Here is a 22,219-nt window from a genome sequence, read left to right on the forward strand (position 1 = left end):
AATTTATGCCTACATTTTGTAACATTTATTACTAAAATATGAAAAAGTTTCTGTTTTAACAATGTGTTTAAACAGATTACTGTAGAAACGGAACATACATGAAATGAATGTGTTCCAAATAACGATCTATTATTTCCACTCAAACTCCACTTCACTCCCAGATAATCAATCAAGACATGAGCTGGGAGAAGTTTGTGCAAGTTCTAAGTCGGTAGGGGGATGGAATAGCCGGCTGCTTGCAGCTTGTCTTTATCTGCACATTTAGAGGACAAAGGACGCTGGTGGAGAGGTGCAAACGGATTTAAGGTGGGCCGTATCTATGAGTTTTTTCGTAGGCTTTGGTAATTCTAGTGTTAATGACCTGCACTAGGGCATGAGCTTTAAGGGACAGCTTCCTGCACTGTTGGTTTTAAACTCGGCTTTTAAAGAAGTATGTATTTGACTGATTTTTAACCTCAACTTGCACTTTTTTTTATGGACTATTTATTTATTGTAAGATTGGCCACTACACCTTGGACATTGTTTAGATTTGTTACTTTTAATAAAAGCATGGAACACCTTTTTTGCACCTCCCCCCTTACCATATGTTTGGATGTCCTCATTTGGTGGCTCAACCCAGTTATGACTATTGATGGTGTTGGGTTCAAGAGGCTCCCAGAATGAAGTGGGAGTATGAAGCTGACCCACACAGCCAAACACACTTATCTGATCTTATGCTTTTGTTGCTTCCTCATAAAATTCAGCATATTAGTGCAACGTGATTCTCCGTCTAAACCTATACTATTTACTAATACAGCTGTTTTTGCCATGTGATGCTTGTTCTTTTTCTCAATAATTGCTTCCATTAATTTACCCAAGATGCACGTTAAGCTTACTGGCTTATAGCAATTTGGATTAGTTTGATTACTTTTTTTTTTAATTGGGATGATATTTGCTGGCTTCCAGTACTCACAAATCTCCTCAGTGTAAGCAGATTGTTCAAAAATATGCATCAAAGGTTTCTGTATGTACTCCTTAATCTCATTAAGATTTTTAGAGTAAATGGAATCCAAAGCCAATGATTTGTTAGAGTACTGTCTATATAAATTTAAACACTAATTCTTCCTATACTATTTTCATATCACAGAATTCCTGTTACTCTTAAGAGGTGTTGACTTCTTCAAACATAAACATAACATAACCACACACTTCTTTACACATAAACATAAATGACAATTAATACCTTACTGTGACCTTAGTGTAACAGAATATTATTTAACTGGCAGTTTAGTTTACTTAGCCTCAGCTTTTCAATGTTTCTCAAATGTTTTGGTTTCATTTAAAAAACAGTTTAAAAGATAAAGCTTGGATTTGCAAACCTGCTTGCCTACAAAGAATGAACACCTTTTGAATTTTTGAACTGTGTGTAATATTGAAGCTAGTAGTATTCAAGTAGTATTGAAGTGCTTTCTTCCAGAAAAAATGAAAGTAGTTATGCGCTACACCTCAACAATTTCAGATTTGATTTTGAAACTGTGTAAACCTTAGCAAAAATTATTTTTTATGTGATAACTTGAACAGTGAAGTTATCATTTACCATTAAATAGAAAAGTGTGTTATTATTAAGTGCAATCTATTTGTTAATTTTTTTCATCTGGAAGGGTCATATTTTAACTTTTATTCTCTTTGATTATTCGTAAATGTGCCTTTTATTTGAAAAATACATTTTGTGTTTATTTATTATTTGTCAATACTTTCATTAACATAACTATTGTTTGTTATCTGCGGTGGGCTAGCGCCCCGCCCAGGGTTTTTTTCCTGCCTTGCGCCCTGTGTTGGCTGGGATTGGCTCCAGCAGACCCCCGTGACCTTGTGTTCGGATTCAGCGGGTTGGAAAATGGATGGATGGATGTATTTTGTTTTTATTTATTATTTGTCAATACTTTCATTAACATAACTATTGTTTGTTATTTGCGGTGGGCTGGCGCCCCGCCCAAGTTTTGTTTCCTGCCTTGCGTCCTGTGTTGGCTGGGATTGGCTCCAGCAGACCCCCATGACCCTGTAGTTAGGATATAGCGGGTTGGATAACGGATGGATGGATGGATTGTTTGTTATTAACACAGTTAAAAAATAATTAGGATTTTTTTTAATTGCACCGATTAGCACTATGCAAAATAGTATCAGTAATAATCATAATTTAAGTACATTTCTGAAATGAATACACAAAAAAGGTAATCCTGAACACCAAAATATAACAGGAATGGTCATGTGGCCAAAACAGTGAACATTTTCAAGGAAAAGACCCCAAATACTTCTCAAAAAAAACAGAGGTCTGACTTAGTTTCTATAAAAAACACTGTACGTTTCCATATATAATATTTGAGTATTTTCTCTCATGCTCTCAAAGGACCTATGGTTATTCCTGGAATTATTAGTTTTGTACACCTTATACAGCTGTTTTTTTCCGATGCACCTTCTTTTTAACTCCTTATTTACTCACTATGGAGCTCTCTTTAATCTCTTACCACTTCTAAATTTCAAAATGAACTTGTCCTACATTTTATATAAAAATATTTTAAATCTACTGTAGTTTTCCTAACTCTGTCCACACTTAACATCAAATCCTACTAGATCTATTTAGATTTTACCATGGGTACATTTTCTTACCTGTTAAATACAGTATGCACTCTGCCAAAATTCTGTGAATTTTTTATGTTATGGGTGTTGAATCTTAAAGTTTCAATCATAATCCCACCTACCCAATGAAGCATACCCATATTATTACAAAATGCTAAATGTACACTTACCCTCTTAATGTCGATTTAACTTACTAATTTAAAAAACAGTCACTACGAACCATTATTGGTAATGTTGCAATGTCTCAATTAACGGAAGCCCCACATGACTACAATATCCCCCTATATTATTTATTTATTTATTTATGATTAATAAAAAGATGCTTTTGAAGCTACTGTCTATAACCTTTATTTCAGATTAAAGATAATTAAATGTATTATTATTAAATTAATAAAAAATAAATTAATGAATAAAAAAATGCACTTGGCACCAGGACACCCTAGGCTTCAGTTCGATGATCGACTTTGTGGTTGTGTCGTCGGACTTGCGGCCACATCTTGGACACTTGGGTGAAGAGGGGGGCGGAGCTGTCAACTGATCACCACCTGGTGTTGAGTTGGCTTCGATGGTGGGGGAGGATGCCAGTTAGGCCTGGTAGGCCCAAACGTGTTGTGAGGGTCTGCTGGGAACGTCTGGCAAAGTCCCCTGTCAGAAGTAGCTTCAACTTCCACCTCCAGCAGAACTTCGACCACGTCCCGAGGGAGGTGGAGGACAATGAGTCTGAATGGGCCATGTTCTGTGTCTCTATTGTTGAGGCGGCTGACCGCAGCTGTGGCCTAAAGGTGGTTGCTGCCTGTCGTGGTGGCAGTCCCCAAACTCGTTGGTGGACATCGGTGGTGAGGGATGTTGTTTAGCTGAAGGAGTCCTACCAGACCCTCTGCGGGCTCTGCATCGGTCTGTCGTGGTGAAAAAGGAGCTGAGCCGTAAGGCAAAGCTCTCAATTTACCAGTCGATCTACATTCCTACCCTCACCTATGGTCATGAGCTATGGGTAGTGACCGAAACAAAGAGATCGCGAATACAAGCAGCTGAAATGAGTTTCCTCCGCAGAGTGTCTGGGCTTTCCCTTAAAGATAGGGTGAGAAGCTCAGTCATCCGGGAGGGGCTCAGAGTACAGCCACTGCTCCTTCACATTGAGAGGAGTCAGATGAGGTGGCTCGGGCATTTGATTAGGATGCCTCCTGGACGCCTCCATGGTGAGGTGTTCCGGGCACGTCCAACCGGGAGGAGATCCCGGGGAAGACCCAGGACACGCTGGAGGGACTATTGGCGCTTTTCCACTGCAGAGTATGGCACGACACGGTTCAGTTCAGCTCACTTTTGGGGGGTTTTCCACTGGGAACAGTACCTGGTACCTGGTCCTTTTTTTAGTACCACCTCAGCCGAGGTTCCAAGCGCGCCGAACCGTTACCAAAACGTGACATGTAAACTCTGCTGGTCACTGATTGGCCGGAGAAAATCGTCATTACTGCGTCACTGAACTTGCGACACGAGACACAACAGACCCGCTAGATTTTTAGCACAGCCAGCGAAGGTTCGGACGCACCATTTAGTTTTAACCAAAAATGGCTGTTTCGTGGTCTATTGAGGAAGTACAGACGTTCCTCTCGTTGTTAGCCGAGGAGCGAATCCAGCAAGAGCTGGATGGGGCGACGCGGAATGAAAAAGTTTTTCAGGAGGTTGCTTGTGGTGCGTTTACGATGATGTCACGGCAGTAGAGGCGGCGCAACTATAACGACACGTGAATAATCCCACCCACTCTAAAGCGGTACTAAACTGCAGTCGAAACGCAAACCGAGCCGAACTGAGCCGAACCAAGGTGAGCTGTACTGAACCGTGCTGTGCCGTACTATGCAGTGGAAAAGCGCCATATGTCTCCCGGCTGGCCTGGGAACGCCTTGGGATTCTTCCGGAAGAGCTAGAAGAAGTAGCCAGGGAGAGGGAAGACTGGGCCTCTCTACTCAAGCTGCGGCCCCTGTGACCCGACCTCGAATAAGCAGAAGAGGATGGATGGATAAATGGATTGTACAAATTTTCTGATTATGCTTCTTACATTACGGAATGGTGAAAAGCTACAGCTTATAAAACCAGAGGCACATGGCAGCAACTCCATCCAAAATAAGAAATCTAATTAAGTCTACATAAACCTAATAAGAATACATTTAGGACACTAGAATTTCAGAATGTAAAAACTACCACTGACATTAGGCACTAAGGACTAGTATATTGATATAAACAGAGAAAAAAAGCTAACTAGACTGAGTTATTCATTAAATCAATTCACTGTGCCATGCAAGTGCACCTGGGGATCACCTTCAGGGCTTAACCAACATACGCTAAGCCACCCCAAACAGTGCAGTGCTGTCACTAATGGTCCTATCTTTTTCACCTGCTGTTTTGAGAAGAACCCAGCAAAAACAATTGACACCATCCACAGAATTCAGAGTAGGCCCCACCCTTTCTGGTCATGACCAGATAAAAAGAGCCCAGATGTGAAGGTGGAAGGAGCCCTAGAGCTGCCTGAAGCACGTAAGCTTTTGTTGAGAACCATTGTTTAGGCTGGATTGGTTTAGTTTCTGTTCAGTGTATATCAATTGCAGCTTTTTTGTTTTTCTTTCATTAAACAGAGTTGCTTCCTGATCATGACAACTGTTATATCTTGTTATTTATCAACCACAGCATATTTTCAAGTCAAAAACTAAATTTAGCTCGTAGAAGATTCTTTGTAGAAGAAGAATATTAAAAATGTAAAATATCATAATAACAACTTATTAAAACTTTAAATATGTATAAAAGATTTGATATACTGAGATAATGTATTATGGTACGTGTACCATCTCACACTGTAATTTCTCATCCATCCATCCATCCATCCATTCTCTTCCGCTTATCCGAGGTCGGGTCGCGGGGGCAGCAGCAAGCAGAGAGGCCCAGACTTCCCTCTCCCGGCCACTTCTTCCAGCTCTTCGGGAGAATCCCAAAGGCGTTCCCAGGCCAGCCGGAGACATAGTCCCTCCAGCGTGTCCTGGGTCTTCCCCGGGCCTCCTCCCGGTTGTGCGTGCCCGGAACACCTCACCAGGGAGGCGTCCAGGAGGCATCCTGATCAGATGCCCGAGCCACCTCATCTGACTCCTCTCGATGTGGAGGAGCAGCGGCTCTACTCTGAGCCCCTCCCGGATGACTGAGCTTCTCACCCTATCTTTAAGGGAAAGCCCAGACACCCTGCGGAGGAAACTCATTTCAGCCGCTTGTATTCGCGATCTCGTTCTTTCGGTCACTACCCATAGCTCATGACCATAGGTGAGGGTAGGAAGGTAGATCGACTGGTAAATTGAGAGCTTTGCCTTACGGCTCAGCTCCTTTTTCACCACGACAGACCGATGCAGAGCCCGCATCACTGCGGATGCCGCACCGATCCGCCTGTCGATCTCACGCTCCATTCTTCCCTAACTCGTGAACAAGACCCCGAGATACTTGAACTCCTCCACTTGGGGCAGGATCTCTCCCCCAACCCTGAGAGGGCACTCCACCCTTTTCCGGCTGAGGACCATGCTCGGATTTGGAGGTGCTGATTCTCATCCCAGCCGCTTCACACTCAGCTGCGAACCGATCCAGAGAGCTGAAGATCACGGCCTGATGAAGCAAACAGGACAACATCATCTGCAAAAGCAGTGACCCAATCCTGAGTCCACCAAACCGACCCCTTCAACACCCTGGCTGCGCCTAGAAATTCTGTCCATAAAAGTTATGAACAGAATCGGTGACAAAGGGCAGCCCTGGCGGAGTCCAACTCTCACTGGAAGCGGGCTCGACTTACTGCGGCAATGCGGACCAAGCTCTGACACGGTTGTACAGAGACCGAACAGCTCTTATCAGGGGTCCGGTACCCCATACTCCCGAGCACCCCCACAGGATTCCCGAGGGACACGGTCGAATGCCTTTTCCAAGTCCACAAAACACATGTAGACCGGTCGGGCAAACTCCCATGCACCCTCCAGGACTCTGCTAAGGGTGAAGAGCTGGTCCACTGTTCCGCGACCAGGGCTAAAACCACACTGTTCCTCCTGAATCCGAGGTTCACTATCCGGCGGACCCTCCTCTCCAGAACCCCGAATAGACTTTTCCAGGGAGGCTGAGGAGTGTGATCCCTCTATAGTTGGAACACACCCTCCGGTCCCCTTTTAAAGAGGGGACCACCACCCCGTCTGCCAATCCAGAGGCACTGTCCCGATGTCCATGCGATGTTGCAGAGGCGTGTCAACCAAGACAGTCCTACAACATCCAGAGCCTTAAGGAACTCGGCGTATCTCATCCACCCCGGGCCCTGCCACCAAGGAGTTTTTGACCACCTCGGTGACTTCAGTCCCAGAGATGGGAGAGCCCACCTCAGAGTCCCCAGGCTCTGCTTCCTCATGGAAGGCATGTTAGTGGGATTGAGGAGGTCTTGAAGTACTCCTCCCACCGACCCATAGCGTCCCGAGTGAGGTCAGCAGCGCACCATCCCCACCATATACGGTGTTGACACTGCACTGCTTCCCCTCCTGAGGCGCCGGACGGTGGACCAGAATCTCCTCGAAGCCGTCCAAAGTCGTTCTCCATGGCCTCTCCAAACTCCTCCCATGCCCGAGTTTTGCCTCAGCAACAACGAAGCCGCGTTCGCTTGGCCTGCGGTACCTATCAGCTGCCTCCAGAGACCCACAGGACAAAAAGTCCTATAGGACTCCTTCTTCAGCTTGACGGCATCCCTCACGCCGTGTCCACCAGCGGGTTGGGGATTGCCGCCACGACAGGCACCGACCACCTTGCGGCCACAGCTCCGTCAGCCGCCTCAACAATAGAGGCACGGAACATGGCCCATTCGACTCAATGTCCCCACCTCCCTCGGGGCGTGGTTGAAGTTCTGCGGAGGTGGGAGTTGAAGCTACTTCTGACAGGGGACTCTGCCAGCCGTTCCCAGCAGACCCTCACAACACGTTTGGGCCTACCAGGTCTGACCGGCATCTTCCCCCACCATCGAAGCCAACTCACCACCAGGTGGTGATCAGTTGACAGCTCTCTTCACCCGAGTGTCCAAGACATATGGCCGCAAGTCCGACGACACGACCACAAAGTCGATCATCGACCTGAGGCCTAGGGTGTCCTGGTGCCAAGTGCACATATGAACACCCTTATGCTTGAACATGGTGTTCGTTATGGACAATCCGTGGCGAGCACAGAAGTCCAATAACAAAACACCACTCGGGTTCAGATCGGGGGGGCCGTTCCTCCCAATCACGCCCTTCCAGGTCTCACTGTCATTGCCCACGTGAGCATTGAAGTCTCCCAGCAAAACGAGGGAATCCCAGAAGGTATGCCCTCTAGCAACCCCTCCAGAGACTCCAAAAGGGTGGATACTCCAACCTGCTGTTCGCGGTATACGCACAAACAACAGTCAGGACCCTTCCCCACCCGAAGGCGGAAGGAGGCCACCCTCTCGTCCACCGGGTAAACCCCAATGCACAGGCTCCGAGTGGGGGCAATAAGTATGCCCACACCTGCTCGGCGCCTCTCACCGGGGGCAACTCCAGAGTGGTAGAGAGTCCAGCCCCTCTCAAGGAGATTGGTTCCAGAGTCCAAGCTGTGCGTCGAGGTGAGTCCATCTATATCTAGCTGGACCTTCTCGACCTCGCACACTAGCTCAGGCTCCTTCCCTTCAGAGAGGTGACATTCCACGTCCCAAGAGCCAGTTTCTGTAGCCGAGGATCAGACCGCCAAGGTCCCGCCTTGGCCACCACCCAACTCACACTGCACCCAACCTCCTTGGCCCCTCCCATAGGTGGTGAGCCCATGGGGAGGAGGACCCACGTTACCTCTTCGGGCTGTGCCCGGCCGAGCCCCATGGGTGCAGGCCCGGCCACCAGGCGCTCGCCATCGAGCCCCACCTCCAGGCCTGGCTCCAGAGGGGGCCCGTGACCAGCGTCCGGCAAGGGAAAACGTTGTCCAAGTTTTATTTTCATTGGAGGTTTATTGAACCGCTCTTTGTCTCATCCCTCACCTAGGACCAGTTTGCCTTGGGTGGCCCTACCAGGGGCATAAAGCCCCGGACAACATAGCTCCTAGGATCATTGGGACACGCAAACCCCTCCACCACGATAAGGTGACGGTTCAAGGAGGAGCACTGTAATTTCTATTGTATGTAAATATTAGGCACTAAATCTTTTATACTTTCTGGACTGTAATTTTTACATAAACAGAAAAACTTGAAAATGTAAAGCACTGTCATTAATTTTATATTAATATCATCCATCCATCCATTATCCAACCCATGATATCCTAACTACTGGGTCACAGGGGTCTGCTGAAGCCAGTCCCAGCCAACACAGAGCGCGAGGCAGGAAACAACATCCAGGCACAGCACCAGCCCATCATAGGGCACACACACACCAAGCACAATTTAGAATCGCCAATGCACCTAACCTACATGTCTTTGGACTGAGGGAGGAAACCCACGCAGACACAGGGAGAACATGCAAACTCCAAGCAAGGAAGATGTGGGAAGCAAATATGGGTCACCTAACTACGAGGCAGCAGCGCTACCACTGCGCCACTGTGCCATCCTTATATTAATATCAGTTATGATTTAATATGTATCCATTGAGAAGAACTTACTCTAGATAAATGTATTACTGAAGTGTGTGGAAGCCTCAATTAATATAACAACAGAATGAGTGAGTAAATAACTAAAATAAAATATTGTATAAATCAGTAAGTGAACTGGTAAACTAAAATGCTGAAAACAACTGCAGATCAGAATCACTTGGTGAACCAAAATATATAACTTTATAGTATATTCTTGGTCACCGATGTTGTATAAGCCTCTTTCTTTCAACCTGTACAGTTTCCCCTTTTCTATCACATGGATACTGACTGAAATCAATGGAAATACTAGCTCTAGAAGTATTCATTTTTCTATTTATTGAATACTCCAAGTTCATCTCATGGCCCTTATTATAGCACTTCTCTTGAAAGGAAACACATCTCAACAGCTAACATCAAAATACTTAAATATCTGAAACATACAAATGTCTAGGTTTATACTGTTTTGAGATTGTGTGAATAGGCAAGTAAATCAGAATTGCTATGGGAATATGTTCTACAGTGACCAAATTCTTTAAATAGAACAACTAATGCATTGAAAATCCATGGAATGAATTAAAAAGAACACTTTAAAAAGTGGTTTGTCTAAAAAACATGGAGGCTTTTCACCTGTGGCATGAATGTACGTGAATTTTCCAGGATTTTACTTATCATTAACAAGCAAGACATCAAAATGTCTCACATCTTAACTAAATTACAAGATAAAATATGTGCCTTTCAACAAAGATCTGAAAACACACACACATTGCTTCATATTGATGGTATAGTTAAAGCAAAAAGCACTGTATTCGTCTCTCTACTTTAATAAATTATACTTGAAATAAGATGTATGTTTGTCTTAAATACCTCTAGTGTATTTTACCTTCCTCATGTTTTTTTGAATAGCAATTTTATATCCTTCAGTTACATGATAAGACTTATTTTTTATCTCTTCTGAAACTTGTTATAGATACTTGTCTTGAAGTTATATATGATCTTTATCTTATTAATGTTTCTACTACAGATGTAATACAGGAACCAAAGACAGAACCATGATCTTTATTCTATTAAATCCCAGATTTCCTTTCTAGAATCAGTGGACAATAATCCAAATATGAACATAAAGACATTAAAATAAATGACAGTTAAAAAAATAAAGATGTGTTTAAAGAAAGGTTTCACTGCTAGGTTACTCTTATTTAATTTTCAAAAGAAAAAGGGCATATAATCAATTTAAGTATCTACGAGGATCTGTGTTTATGTGCATTTGATCAGAAATAAATAAGAAGCAGCTGATTGCAATGACAAATTAACCATGAATTAACAGTACATATTAGGTGATCAGACTTCTTTGATGGGAATGAGTTTCACTAAGTAAAAGAAACATTATTAAATTGGGTATTGGGTCAAAAGTATTACATGATAACAGTAGATACAAAAAAAGTAAATGTTGCAGTTGAATAAAATGGTATCTCTGCCAGTGTATGGCATGTAAACTATTAGTGAGTAATAGGAACAATGGTGGTATCAAATTTATTCTCCAATTTTATAAGAAAACAAAGCAGGTCTGTGCTACATAAAATAATTGTACACTGAATTTATGTGCCAATAAGAAGTTTTGAGCTGTTTTCTATAGAATCTGAGACAAAGGGTTGTTTGTTGTTTCATTCGTTCATTCATTCATTCACTCATTCATTCATTCATTTTTAGGCCAACTTATTACAACAGTTTATCTCAATTAAACCTCTTTCCCTAATGCTTTCATTGACATATCATTAAGATGTGGCTTATCATTTAACAGAATAAAACATGCATTTAAATTCTCCTTTACCTAAACTACACTCGCCTCCCCTTACCTGTTCTGTCTGTCATTCCTAAAAAATGTGCACCCACCTATGTTATACTCATCCCCACCTTTGTTATTTAGCCAAGTTTCTGTCATTGCTATAGTATCAGATAGATAGATAGATAGATAGATAGATAGATAGATAGATAGATAGATAGATAGATAGATAGATAGATAGATAGATAGATAGATAGATAGATACTTTATTATTCCCAAGTGGAAATACTCCAGCAGCAGCATACTGATAATAAACGATATTAAATTAAAGAGTGATAAAAATGCAGGTAAAACAGACAATAACTTTGAATAATGTTAAAGTTTACCACCCCAAGTGGAACTGAAGAGTCGCATAGTGTGGGGGAGGAATGATCTCCTCTGTCTGTCAGTTGAGCAGGATAGTGACAGCAGTCTGTCGCTGAAGCTGCTCCTCTGTCTGGAGATGACACTGTTTAGTGGATGAAGTGGATTCTCCATGATTGACAGGATTGACATAATAATGCTCAGCTACATGCAGTTCCAACTCACTTGTTTTCGTTTTAGATACTTTGGGAATTAAGGCAAACTATTTTTAATGTATTTATTTTACTTTTGAACTTACACTTTGATTTAGAATTTATGTTACTAATTTTACACCAGTGTTCATTCCCTCAACAATGGAGCTGAATGTAGTTGAGAATAATTATGATATTATAGTGATAACAGAATCATCATGCTTTATTTATTTTTTACTAATCTCATTTTTGCAACAGAATATGCCATCTTTTGCTTGTCAGACAGAATACTGTAGGGGTATAATCCTATCCACAAGCAATATTAACCTGGGGTCCACCCTGTATTCCCGTGGCAGCTAAACGGTGTCATAGAAACGAACAACAACATTCACAGATGATGCAAATGTATATATTAAGACCATTGCTTCGACTTCTATCAGCTTCTCAAACAATCCGCCTACAATTCAGACAAAATACCTACCACAACATTACAGTGTGACACAACAGCATAACACAACATAACATAACACAGCACAACATAACACAACAAAACATACCATTCTCAGGTCCTCTTAAACCTATTTAATAAGGGAGTCCTAACCAAATTGTAGCGCACCGCGCGTAAAAAATATGACAAAATGGTTATGAACAAATCTGTGCAAACGGGAGTGTGCAGTTTAAAGTGAATTGTCATACTGTAACGCTATTAAAGTAACGGAAGTTAGGGTTAAGGAGAAGAAAGTTCACCTCAGCCCCTTGGCAGTCTAATTGTATCGTCTACAAATTATCTGGAAACCGCGACAGGCAAAAATGTACATTTTAAAGAAGAGATGGGTGTTTGCTGGTTTGCAGAACACGCTTTGATTTGAAGATTAGACATGTTTCTACAAGTGAAAAAACCTCATATGTCGCATTCTTGAAATTGTTTACATTTTACTAGTAGTGACAGTCGACTAATATACACACACAACACACACTCGTATATATATATATATATATATATATATATATATATATATATATATATATATATATATATATATATATATATATATATATTTTGCATGTAAACTATATAAAATGCTTATAAACACAGTCCACAGATTTGCAAGAATGAATTTTGTAACTAGTGGTCATATTTATCATTAATTCAAAGAAGTAATTGCACGAGTCGTTTTAAATAAATACTCTTAAAAGTTGATCAGTAAAAGAAAGGCAAGAGAGAAATCGCTGTACTCACCCCGCTCTCTGAATCCTTTACCAAGATGTACAGTAGCAAGTATAAAAGACACGCATCGACGTTTCGCCGATTAACAACTTTAAAAATCATTCTAGACTATATCGTACTTAGTGTTACTATAAATATCAAATTGTAAATGAAATAGTAGACATATTCCTAATAATTTTTTTAAACTTTGAAAAATGTTGATAATGGACAGTAAACTCCCCGCACTCCTATGCGGAGTCAAGCTTTCTTCAGTAACTTTTTCTCTCTCCACTTAACCTGCTCTCTCGGGAACTACATTAGCACTTAGGGATAAAAGATCCTTGCGCTCATGTAAAATAGTTCGTTTAAATTTGGCAAAAAAGGAAAAAAATAAGTAGCACGATGTCAGTTTATAAAAGTATTTATTTTGGATCGTTAATAATGTAAATATTTTAATCATATACATATATTTAGAAAAAATATTTGAAAAACGAATTTCAGGGTATATCACGGGATAGGCGGAAGGAACAAATTTTTGTCCAAGGGTAACATGCTTCAAGAATAAATAGGTCAAGGTAGCCGGGGGCTTTAATTTTCTTCAAGCGCCTTTATAATAGAATATATCAGTGAACTTGTTTAATATTCTTAACAGTATATTTTAACAGAATAGGTTTTGTGTCACAATATATGTGTTAAATTGTTTTCTGGATAAATACTTAAAATTCAACCAAAGATGAAATTAGCAAACAGTTGTTCATATTTCTTATATTGTTCATTAAAATGGCCATGTATACTGTACATACATACAACCATGAACAGGCGAACTTGAAAGTGATGGTTATTTCAAATATCAAAAACTCGAAATGATGTATGAATCTGAATGTTCACTGAGGGAATGATGCTCCATTAAATAGTTTTCACTGAAAATGGAATATACTTATGAATATATACAATCGCTAATATAAAATGGATTTATTCTCTAAACAGGGTTTAACAAGTTGGGGCTTATCGGAAGTTGGAACACATAACTGGAGCATCTGATACAAAGCTAGAGCCAACGTTGAATGCTACTTGTGTCTGTTGCCTGGCAGAGTCACACACAAACACCCGCGTTCATTCATAACGGTGTCGTTTACAGTAGTCAGTTATCTTAAATTCGACGTAATGATTATCATGTGGTAGTAAAACCATACTATGATTAAACTGTCCATAAAACATGCAACCAGTTAGGGGTTTCACTAAAGCCACGTCTCAAGTTAGTTTACATTTTTCTAAAAATAACTTTTTCCTTAAAATGGGTAATTATACATTATCAAAAACTGACAGTAAAATGGAACACACATATATTACATATGTTACTTTTAAAGAGCAAAGTGACAAGTGATTTTAAAAATAAATAAATTGGTGCATGAAACTGAACACAGACCTAATCAGGTGCAGAAACATGTTTCTCCCGGAGCTCACTGTGAAAGTTTTTTCGCATTGAGTTGATTAAAGAAAAGATTTGTTTTGTTAAAAATAATATGTACGTTCTTCATTTCTACGTTATTGTGGTTTAAAATATAACTATGAATAGCCATAAACATTTATAACATTCTAGTCACAGTAAACATGTATTTTTCCAGCTTCAAGAGAGAAATGCTGTATGTATATTAATCAAATAATAAAAATTTGGGCTTAGGAACCATCAATTAATTGCAAAGTATATGTTTTGTAACTATCAGATTGACTAATGTTTGTACAGTGCTCCTCCCCCGATCTGCTTTAACAGATCCTCTTTTTCTCCATGGGCTTATGTCTCTACCGGGGACGCAAGTTGCTGCGTGTGATCTTCGTGCAAGCTTTCAAGATTCAGTACGTCGAAAAAGATCCTTTTTTCAGGCAAAACATTGCTCGTCACAGCTTGTTGCTGACTGCACATTCTAAGTCTTTTTGTGATGTTTTTTGCAAGGCGGATTCGTTTCTTGTTAGGTTAATAAATTAAGATCGGATTAAAGTTACTTCTCTTCTTTCCCTGCAAGGGGAGGTGAGACGAAAACGTTGCGAACATTAAATACACGATTGAATTCCAAGAGGAGAATGAGTTCGGGGTAAGTTGAAATTCGCGTTTTATCCAGGATCGTGATGTTATGTGAACTCCGGGTGGCAAAATGCCACTCAGTGTAAATGATTATTATTCTTGTGTACATTTTGAGTAAATCATGCAATTATATGTATTCGCAGGTATCTGAGACTCTTTGCCGTTTTGCTAACTTTCCACTTTGTAAAAGGGGTAAGTTCTGCAGTTTTTATTTTATACCAGGTATTAAGTTTTTAAAACACTGAAATTAGATAGAGAACAGGGTCCAACGATTCAATATTATACTGCAAGGGAGACACTTTTATAACTGTTATTGTGAGCAATTAGCACAAGCCTATCAGTAAGCGATTACCTATGTTGTTTATGGTATCTGTTAACAACCATATATCCATTGCTATACTGTACTTGTCTTTATTTGTACTGTAAAGCATATGTGCCGTTTTAGACCCGCATACATTCGAAATACCTATATTATAGTAAAAATAGGAAGTTATTGCATTTGAAATATTCGCAAATGACCATGGTCATGACGTTTTAAGATATTTTTCTCTGGCACAGGTTCATGCATTGGAAATCTTGGTAATGTAACGAAAAGTGTTTTCAACCAGATACGATTTTCATGTCCAAGACATTGTAAGCAATTGAAATTAAATTTGTTTCATCTGAGTGAAGTGTGTAGCCACAATAATTATATCATTGGTCAGTGATCATTGATCTACTTGTTTAATTAGCTGGACTTTTTAGTGTATTATTCTGAAAAAGTTCTCTTGTATGACATTTTCATATGGAAAATAAAAAAAAAAGGTTTCTAAACTTTTGAACACTTAACTTTCCTTTACCATTTTCTTTCGAGTTCACCTTTTTCTGTGAAGATGGCTCCATTAAGTTAATACAAATACTGACAATTAGTGACAAGCAGAGTAGACAAAGGTGCAAATGATGCTGAATTATGAGGGGAAAATCCATTTCAATGTCATGTCCATTTGTCTAGTGATTAGTATTAAAAAACTTAAATCAGTGGTTCATATTTAAAGTGAAATCACCTTAGCTGTGAGTGTAGTACTCCTGCCTTCATTAAGGAAGCTGTTATTTACAAGTTTCTGCATTTTTGTTAATCCAGAAATTACAAAATTGACTGATAATTTTTCGTTGGAATGTGGCAAGTATTTATGTGTGTGTGTGTGTGTGTTACACTGTTGTGAGTTACATTTCTTGCTGTTTAAGATTTTCCTCTTTTTTATGTTCTTGTTATTTACGACTTCTCTTGCTGTTTAGAATTCAAATGAATTTTACACTGACGTAACATTAGACGTCATTTGCACCTGTGTCTATACTGCTTGCCACTAACTGTCAGTATTTGTATAAAATTAATAGAGCCATCTCCATTAATTAAAAGATGGTAAAAAAGGTAAAGTTTAAAATTGTAGAAAAAATACTCAGTTCCTTTAAAATGAACATATCTTACTAGCATGCATTTCTAAATACAGAATAAGAGAAGGAAAATTAAAAGTTGCTAGTTAAATAAATCGATTAACAGAAGTATTACTGACCAATTGATTTGTAAATCTGGCTGGAATGAAAACCTGCAGCCATAGTGGTACTCCAAGACTGAACTTGGAATCCTTTTTCATAAACTACATCATAATTGACATGACAACTCTTAGACATTTACTGGTTATTTCTTATTCATAATTAATAACCAATGGAAAACTAAGCAATTTTCATTTTTAACCTTGCTATAATGTTTATAACAAAGATTTTAAATATATTTCTTTTGCTACATTTTTACAATTATCCCCTATCATAGAATGACATTGCCATTTATTAATAATAGTTTTTGAGTCTTTGAGGTGTTCTCAGTATTCTTAATGGTAATATATGCTGTAATTTTGAAAACCTGTTCAAACAGACTATGTTATAAATCTATGGGAAGGTTTGACTGGAAAAAATTAAATCTGTATTTGATGATGTTATTGCATAGCAAAGATTTTGGCCTATAGTTGAATTGTAGAAATATATACATGCTGTAAGTTCTGGTTTCTAATCTTATGCAAGTGTTTGGAACAGCACCCTGTCTTAGATACACAGGTGTTTTTCACATATTTACTATCTAAGATAACAACTTGGAGGAGTCCTGTACATCTGCACCCTGGTTCTTTAAGAGGATGGGCTTGTGAGTGCAGTGCGACATGGTGCCTCCAGAGGGCACACTAGAAAGAAGTCCACAGGCATTTGTGAGTAGTTTTCTTGAGTTTAGAAATGATTCCTGCCATTGCTCAGGAAGCACCTGCAAAGAAGGGTAAAAGAATTCATTGCCCATAGTTACAAGGTGCGGAGATACAAACACACCCCTGTACTGAAGTAGTGGTGCCAAAATTATAAGGGTGAAGAAGGTGAGTATGGAACGTTTAGGTGCTGTTTTTCCTTAATTATTTATTAAAGTATGTTACCTCACCATTAAATCAAACCCAAGCATCTGTTTTTGGCTTTTGGCATTTTCCTCCTAGTAATTGAGCATTCAATAATCCTTTTTTTAAGCTGACATTTTTGAATTAATCATGCAGAAAGTCTTAGAATGAGATTGCATTCTAACAAATTATATATTAAAAGCATAACAACAGTTTATTTTTATATAGTGTGCTTCATAGTATTACATGGTCTACAGCACTGAACATACCATAATAGTAGTGCTTCAGGTGCACATACAGGTATAGATAGATAGATAGATAGATACTTTATTAATCCCAAGGGGAAATTCACAATGACCCATTTTGACTTTCTTTACACAGTCTTCTTTGGAAATTACATTATTGGATGCCTTATGAAATTATATTTTTACATTTTTCTTCCAACACTTAATAATTTGGTTCGTAAAATCTAGGATCCAGGACTATTGTTTTAGGCTATTAATACTTGATAGATTTATGACATGTGAATGGATACAGTGTGTGTAATTCATTCAATGAATTAATATTCTCATTAGTCACATGGTACAGATGATATCTCCATTTTTACGCAATCTTGCCAAAATAGCTTCTACAAAAACATTATTGGTTGTATTGACACAGTGCAATATTTAATATGTAATACATGTAAATAAGAATCTTTCCAACATAATTGTTGATTGATATGTCATACAATAAACAGACATCACAAATGTCAGCCATAATGTCTTTTCTCCTTTTAAATTTTTGATTCTACCATGATGCAACATAATCAAATAAACCTTTGAATCATACAGCACAAAATATTGTCAAAAGCAACTTGATATCACACAAGTCAACTACATTAATTATTATATACTTTTATTTACTATACATTTTTTAATGAAGTTTTAAATAAATTGATTTTAAACTTCCCACAATCAAAATTCTTATTTCACAAAGCATTTAATGTTCAAAAATATTCATTCCAAATGCCCATTAAGAACAGTCATGGTGCTTCTTTGTATTTCAGGTAAACAAATTTAATACTGGCCCAATCACTGCATGTACTTTGTACATTTGCCCTCATGTCTACATATTTTTTTCTCCAGGTATGCAGGTATACTCAGTTTCTCATAGACAAGCAGGTAAAGATGATAAGCAACTCTATACTGTCATGGTGGTTGTATAGATTTTTTATTTGTGTGCCCTCCCATGTAACATTGTTTAGACTAAATTTAGAGTTTCTAGTCAATTTAATTTGCATTTCTTTTGGATGTAAAACCCATGCAAACACAGCATGAATATGCATGCTCTACACACCTTGTAACTGAAGAGATTGGAATTTAAACCTAGAATCTTAAATCTGTCAAGGAACAGCACTAAACACTTAACCACCATACAACCCTTTTTGAAATGAACAGCTAAATTTAACAAGTTCAGTCCTGTACAGCCCACATTTATCATTTTAATATTTTAGATAAGCAGGAACATGCCTCATTTCTTTGTTTTTCTATGGTGAAGCCTTAAATAACTTGCTTGCTAATTCTAAAATTGTAAAATTGAAAATTTAAGCTCCAGTGAGCTAGTAACAACTTTGATCTATGGAAAATCTGAAGCACTACTTTTATAAATGAAAGTTCTTCCTAGTGACATATGTTTACAATCATTTGACATTTTAGTAATCTACAGGGTTTTTTTACATATAAAATTTGTTAATGAAATGAACGCACACCTCTCTATACTATGAATTTCTAGTGGAACATTATACTAATATACCAGTCCATATTTACCTTTTTATACTTTTTGAAAGAAAAGTCTGTGGTATTCCAAGGGCAACTTGTGATTGGTGGGCTATCTCTTGTTACAGCTGTAGAGAAAACACTGTTGTGTCTGCTTTATGTGGGTAGCTTGATACTTCAAATATTAAGATTATTTGGATAGAAAACAATATATCATAGAGTGTGTGTGAGAGAGAGAAATAGTTGAAAAAAGCAAAAATAAGAGACTGGAAGTAAAGAAAAAATTGGAAATAAATAAGAAATTGTTCAAAGAAGTAATAAAATTGTTAAAATAATCCATAGTCCTACTCTGCTCCATATCCCTAACTTCTGTACATTAAGATAAGGTGTTTGCCTCATGTTATCCTTGTAACTTACTATTTCTCACATAAAAAGTGATGTTGTATTTGATATTGTTACTTTGAGTTGTACTTTTCAGTTCTCTGTAAACATCTGGAAAAGAGGTGCTCTGTAATGAGTGTGTTATAAATGCTGTTTAAATTGACAGTGGTGAAAATGACCTTTGTGAAACTTTAAGGGGCAAATTCTTCTATAAACTGGTACAAAAGAATTAGAGAAATACACTAACGTTTTTCAAACATGCCTAAACCATAATTCTGTCATAATACCTAATGAGGGTTTTCATTTGTAATTTTGATTTTTATACTCATTTTAGACATATTTTTGATTAAATAAAAACATTACATTCTTATTAAATTATATTCTGCAATCAACTTAAGCCAATATTTATGTCTGAAAGTATTATGTTACCACAGTCTTACACAGTATATTGCAATTTTAACTACTTTCAAATGTTTAATATTGACAAGAAAAATGTGTTCTGTTGAAATGATTGTTTATTGATTTAATGAATCAAAAGGTTTTTGCATCTGTAAAATTTTGTATAATGTTAAAGTACCTTTTGTAAGATAAGTTTTTTATGACCAGATGGCCAATAAACGGATAACTGTCTGTGTGTCCATTTCGTTACTATGTCATTCCAACAGATGGCACATCACAAACATTTGGAGTAATAAAATGCATTGCATTTGTCAATCCAATAGATGGTACATCAGAAACATTACCACTTTTTTGAATCTAATACCAAATACTAAATTTAACAGATACAAAAGAATTCCATTTTTATTCCAATAGATGGCACATCAGCAAGATTTTTTAGTAATGCATTTTATTACTACAAATATTTGTGAAGTGCCATCTGTTGGAATGACAAATGAAATGTATATTATTACTAAATGCATTAAAAAATACAAAATACAATCCAATATATGGTGCACTGCAAACATTAACACTACCGTCTAAGTTAATTACTTAGATTTCAACCTGTCTAAGATGGGTAGCTCAGCTTGTTTTGTGAAGAAAATGTGTTTTCTCCCAAAATATTTAGTCTTGAAGCGCCACAAAAAGAAATGTTGTGATAGTGGGGGTCACTATTGTGTCTGAAATGCAGCCTTACACAGTGTGCTTCCTTACAAGCGCACTTGTGGGAAGCTTATGTGGAAGGGTGGATTGACTCTTGGCAAGAGCAGAGGTAGACCCAGTTGTCATTGTACAAGCTGGAACAAATGACATACATAAGAGCAGGCTGTCAATTTGAAATCCACATTTGTAGAGTTAGGTGCCAAGCTGAAGAGCAGAACTAAAAAAGTAGTCTTCGGCAAAGTTCTACCTGTACCACACTCAATTCCAGATAAAAATGAGGCGTTTAGAAAGCTTACTGTGTGTCTTAAATCTTGGTGTAGGGTAGAATAGTACAGTTTTATTGGACATTGAGTATCTCTCCTGCTGCCACGGGTTACATCAGAACCACAGGGGCACCAATGTGTGGGGGAGGAATGTGAATGGGTTAGTTAAAGATTGTTTAAACTAATAAATGGAGTGAGCATGGAATTTAAGACAGGCCAGGTTTAGATCTGTACATGATGGAACTAACAGTACTATAATGTGAAAACAAGTATAAATTGTAACTTAAATTCTAGTTTAAAGTTAAAGTGTGTAAAAAGTAACACATTAAATATTGATTGCCTTAATGCTAGGAAGTATCAAAAAATAAAACAAGTGAGTTAGAATGTTAATGTGCTGAATATAATTATTATACTGTTTTATAGAGATTCATATGTTCTTCACTTGAATGATGAGCCACATTTTGGTGAAGATGTCTGGATTCAGCTGGAAAGCATTCGGGTTAAAGGCCTTATTTTAGGAGTGTGTTATAGATCTCCTAATGCTGACAATAACTTCAATGTGCATCTTTTTAGTAATATTAAAAAGGCAAGTTTACTGGGGATATTATTGGCATGGGGAATTTTACTTACCAAATAGTAACATGGCTAAACTTTTAAACAGCAGATTACAAGAGTAGGAGTTTGCAGACATAATCAGTGACTGTTTTTTGTTTATCACAGTATGTTGCTGAACCACGACGGCCAAGTGACCATAATATAAGACAATTCTCAGGGTTTTGGCTAAAACAGATGCAAAGACCAAAACTGATGTGGCAATGTCTAAAAGGGATAAACTGAGATAAGCTGTTAAGTGTAAAAATATCTGAAGACCAGTGGAAGAGGTTTACATATAATGCAGGATTGAATTTTTCTCAAGTTTTCATATGTGAGAAAGTTAATAGCCTCCCAGCAGTAACAGGCTCTGCTATGGAAATATTGAAGGATTTGGAAATTGTAGAGAAAGAAGTATTGCTTTGATTAACTAGGCTAACATCTAACATATTACCAGGATCAAGTTAATTCATCCTCAAATTCGTAAACAGGTTCAGTGAGCTTATATATAATACTTTGACACATATTGTTTAGAAAATCATTGCACACTGGTGAAATTCCTAAATTAGGACATTTTAATCCATTATATAAAAAAGGTGATTGGGCAGATCCAAGTAAATATAGGCTAGTAAGCTTAATGTGCATCACAGGTAAATTAGCAATTCTCAAGTAGAAGACTGAGGCAAGAACAGTAGTTTTAGGAAACATTTTGATGAGATCAGGTGTGGGAGGTTCTGTATTACAAATATTCTGGAATTCTAAGAGGAAGAAATAAAAAACAATATAATCAGAGTGGTGTATATCTGTTTATCTTGATTTTCAGAAAGTTTTTGATAAGGTTACACATGAGAGGTTTGGCATCA

General features: G+C 38.3%; 2 protein-coding genes across 2 annotated transcripts in view; one reads left to right on the forward strand and one right to left on the reverse strand.

Moving 5' to 3' along the window:
- Positions 1 to 13,052, reverse strand: part of col4a5 (collagen, type IV, alpha 5 (Alport syndrome)) — a 481,130-nt gene extending 468,078 nt beyond the window's left edge. The window contains exon 1 of the mRNA XM_039765771.1: positions 12,809 to 13,052. Within this exon, the coding sequence (XP_039621705.1) occupies positions 12,809 to 12,898 (90 nt within the window). The 5' untranslated portion in view covers positions 12,899 to 13,052. The remainder of the gene's footprint in view (positions 1 to 12,808) is intronic.
- Positions 13,053 to 14,581: 1,529 nt separating this feature from the next.
- Positions 14,582 to 22,219, forward strand: part of col4a6 (collagen, type IV, alpha 6) — a 582,406-nt gene continuing 574,768 nt past the window's right edge. Inside the window, exons 1-2 of the mRNA XM_039765772.1 lie at positions 14,582 to 14,865; positions 14,999 to 15,047. Of these exons, the coding sequence (XP_039621706.1) occupies positions 14,855 to 14,865; positions 14,999 to 15,047 (60 nt within the window). The 5' untranslated portion in view covers positions 14,582 to 14,854. The remainder of the gene's footprint in view (positions 14,866 to 14,998; positions 15,048 to 22,219) is intronic.

This window comes from Polypterus senegalus, chromosome 10 (assembly GCF_016835505.1).
Source record: "Polypterus senegalus isolate Bchr_013 chromosome 10, ASM1683550v1, whole genome shotgun sequence".
In the NCBI taxonomy this organism is placed as follows: domain Eukaryota; kingdom Metazoa; phylum Chordata; class Cladistia; order Polypteriformes; family Polypteridae; genus Polypterus; species Polypterus senegalus.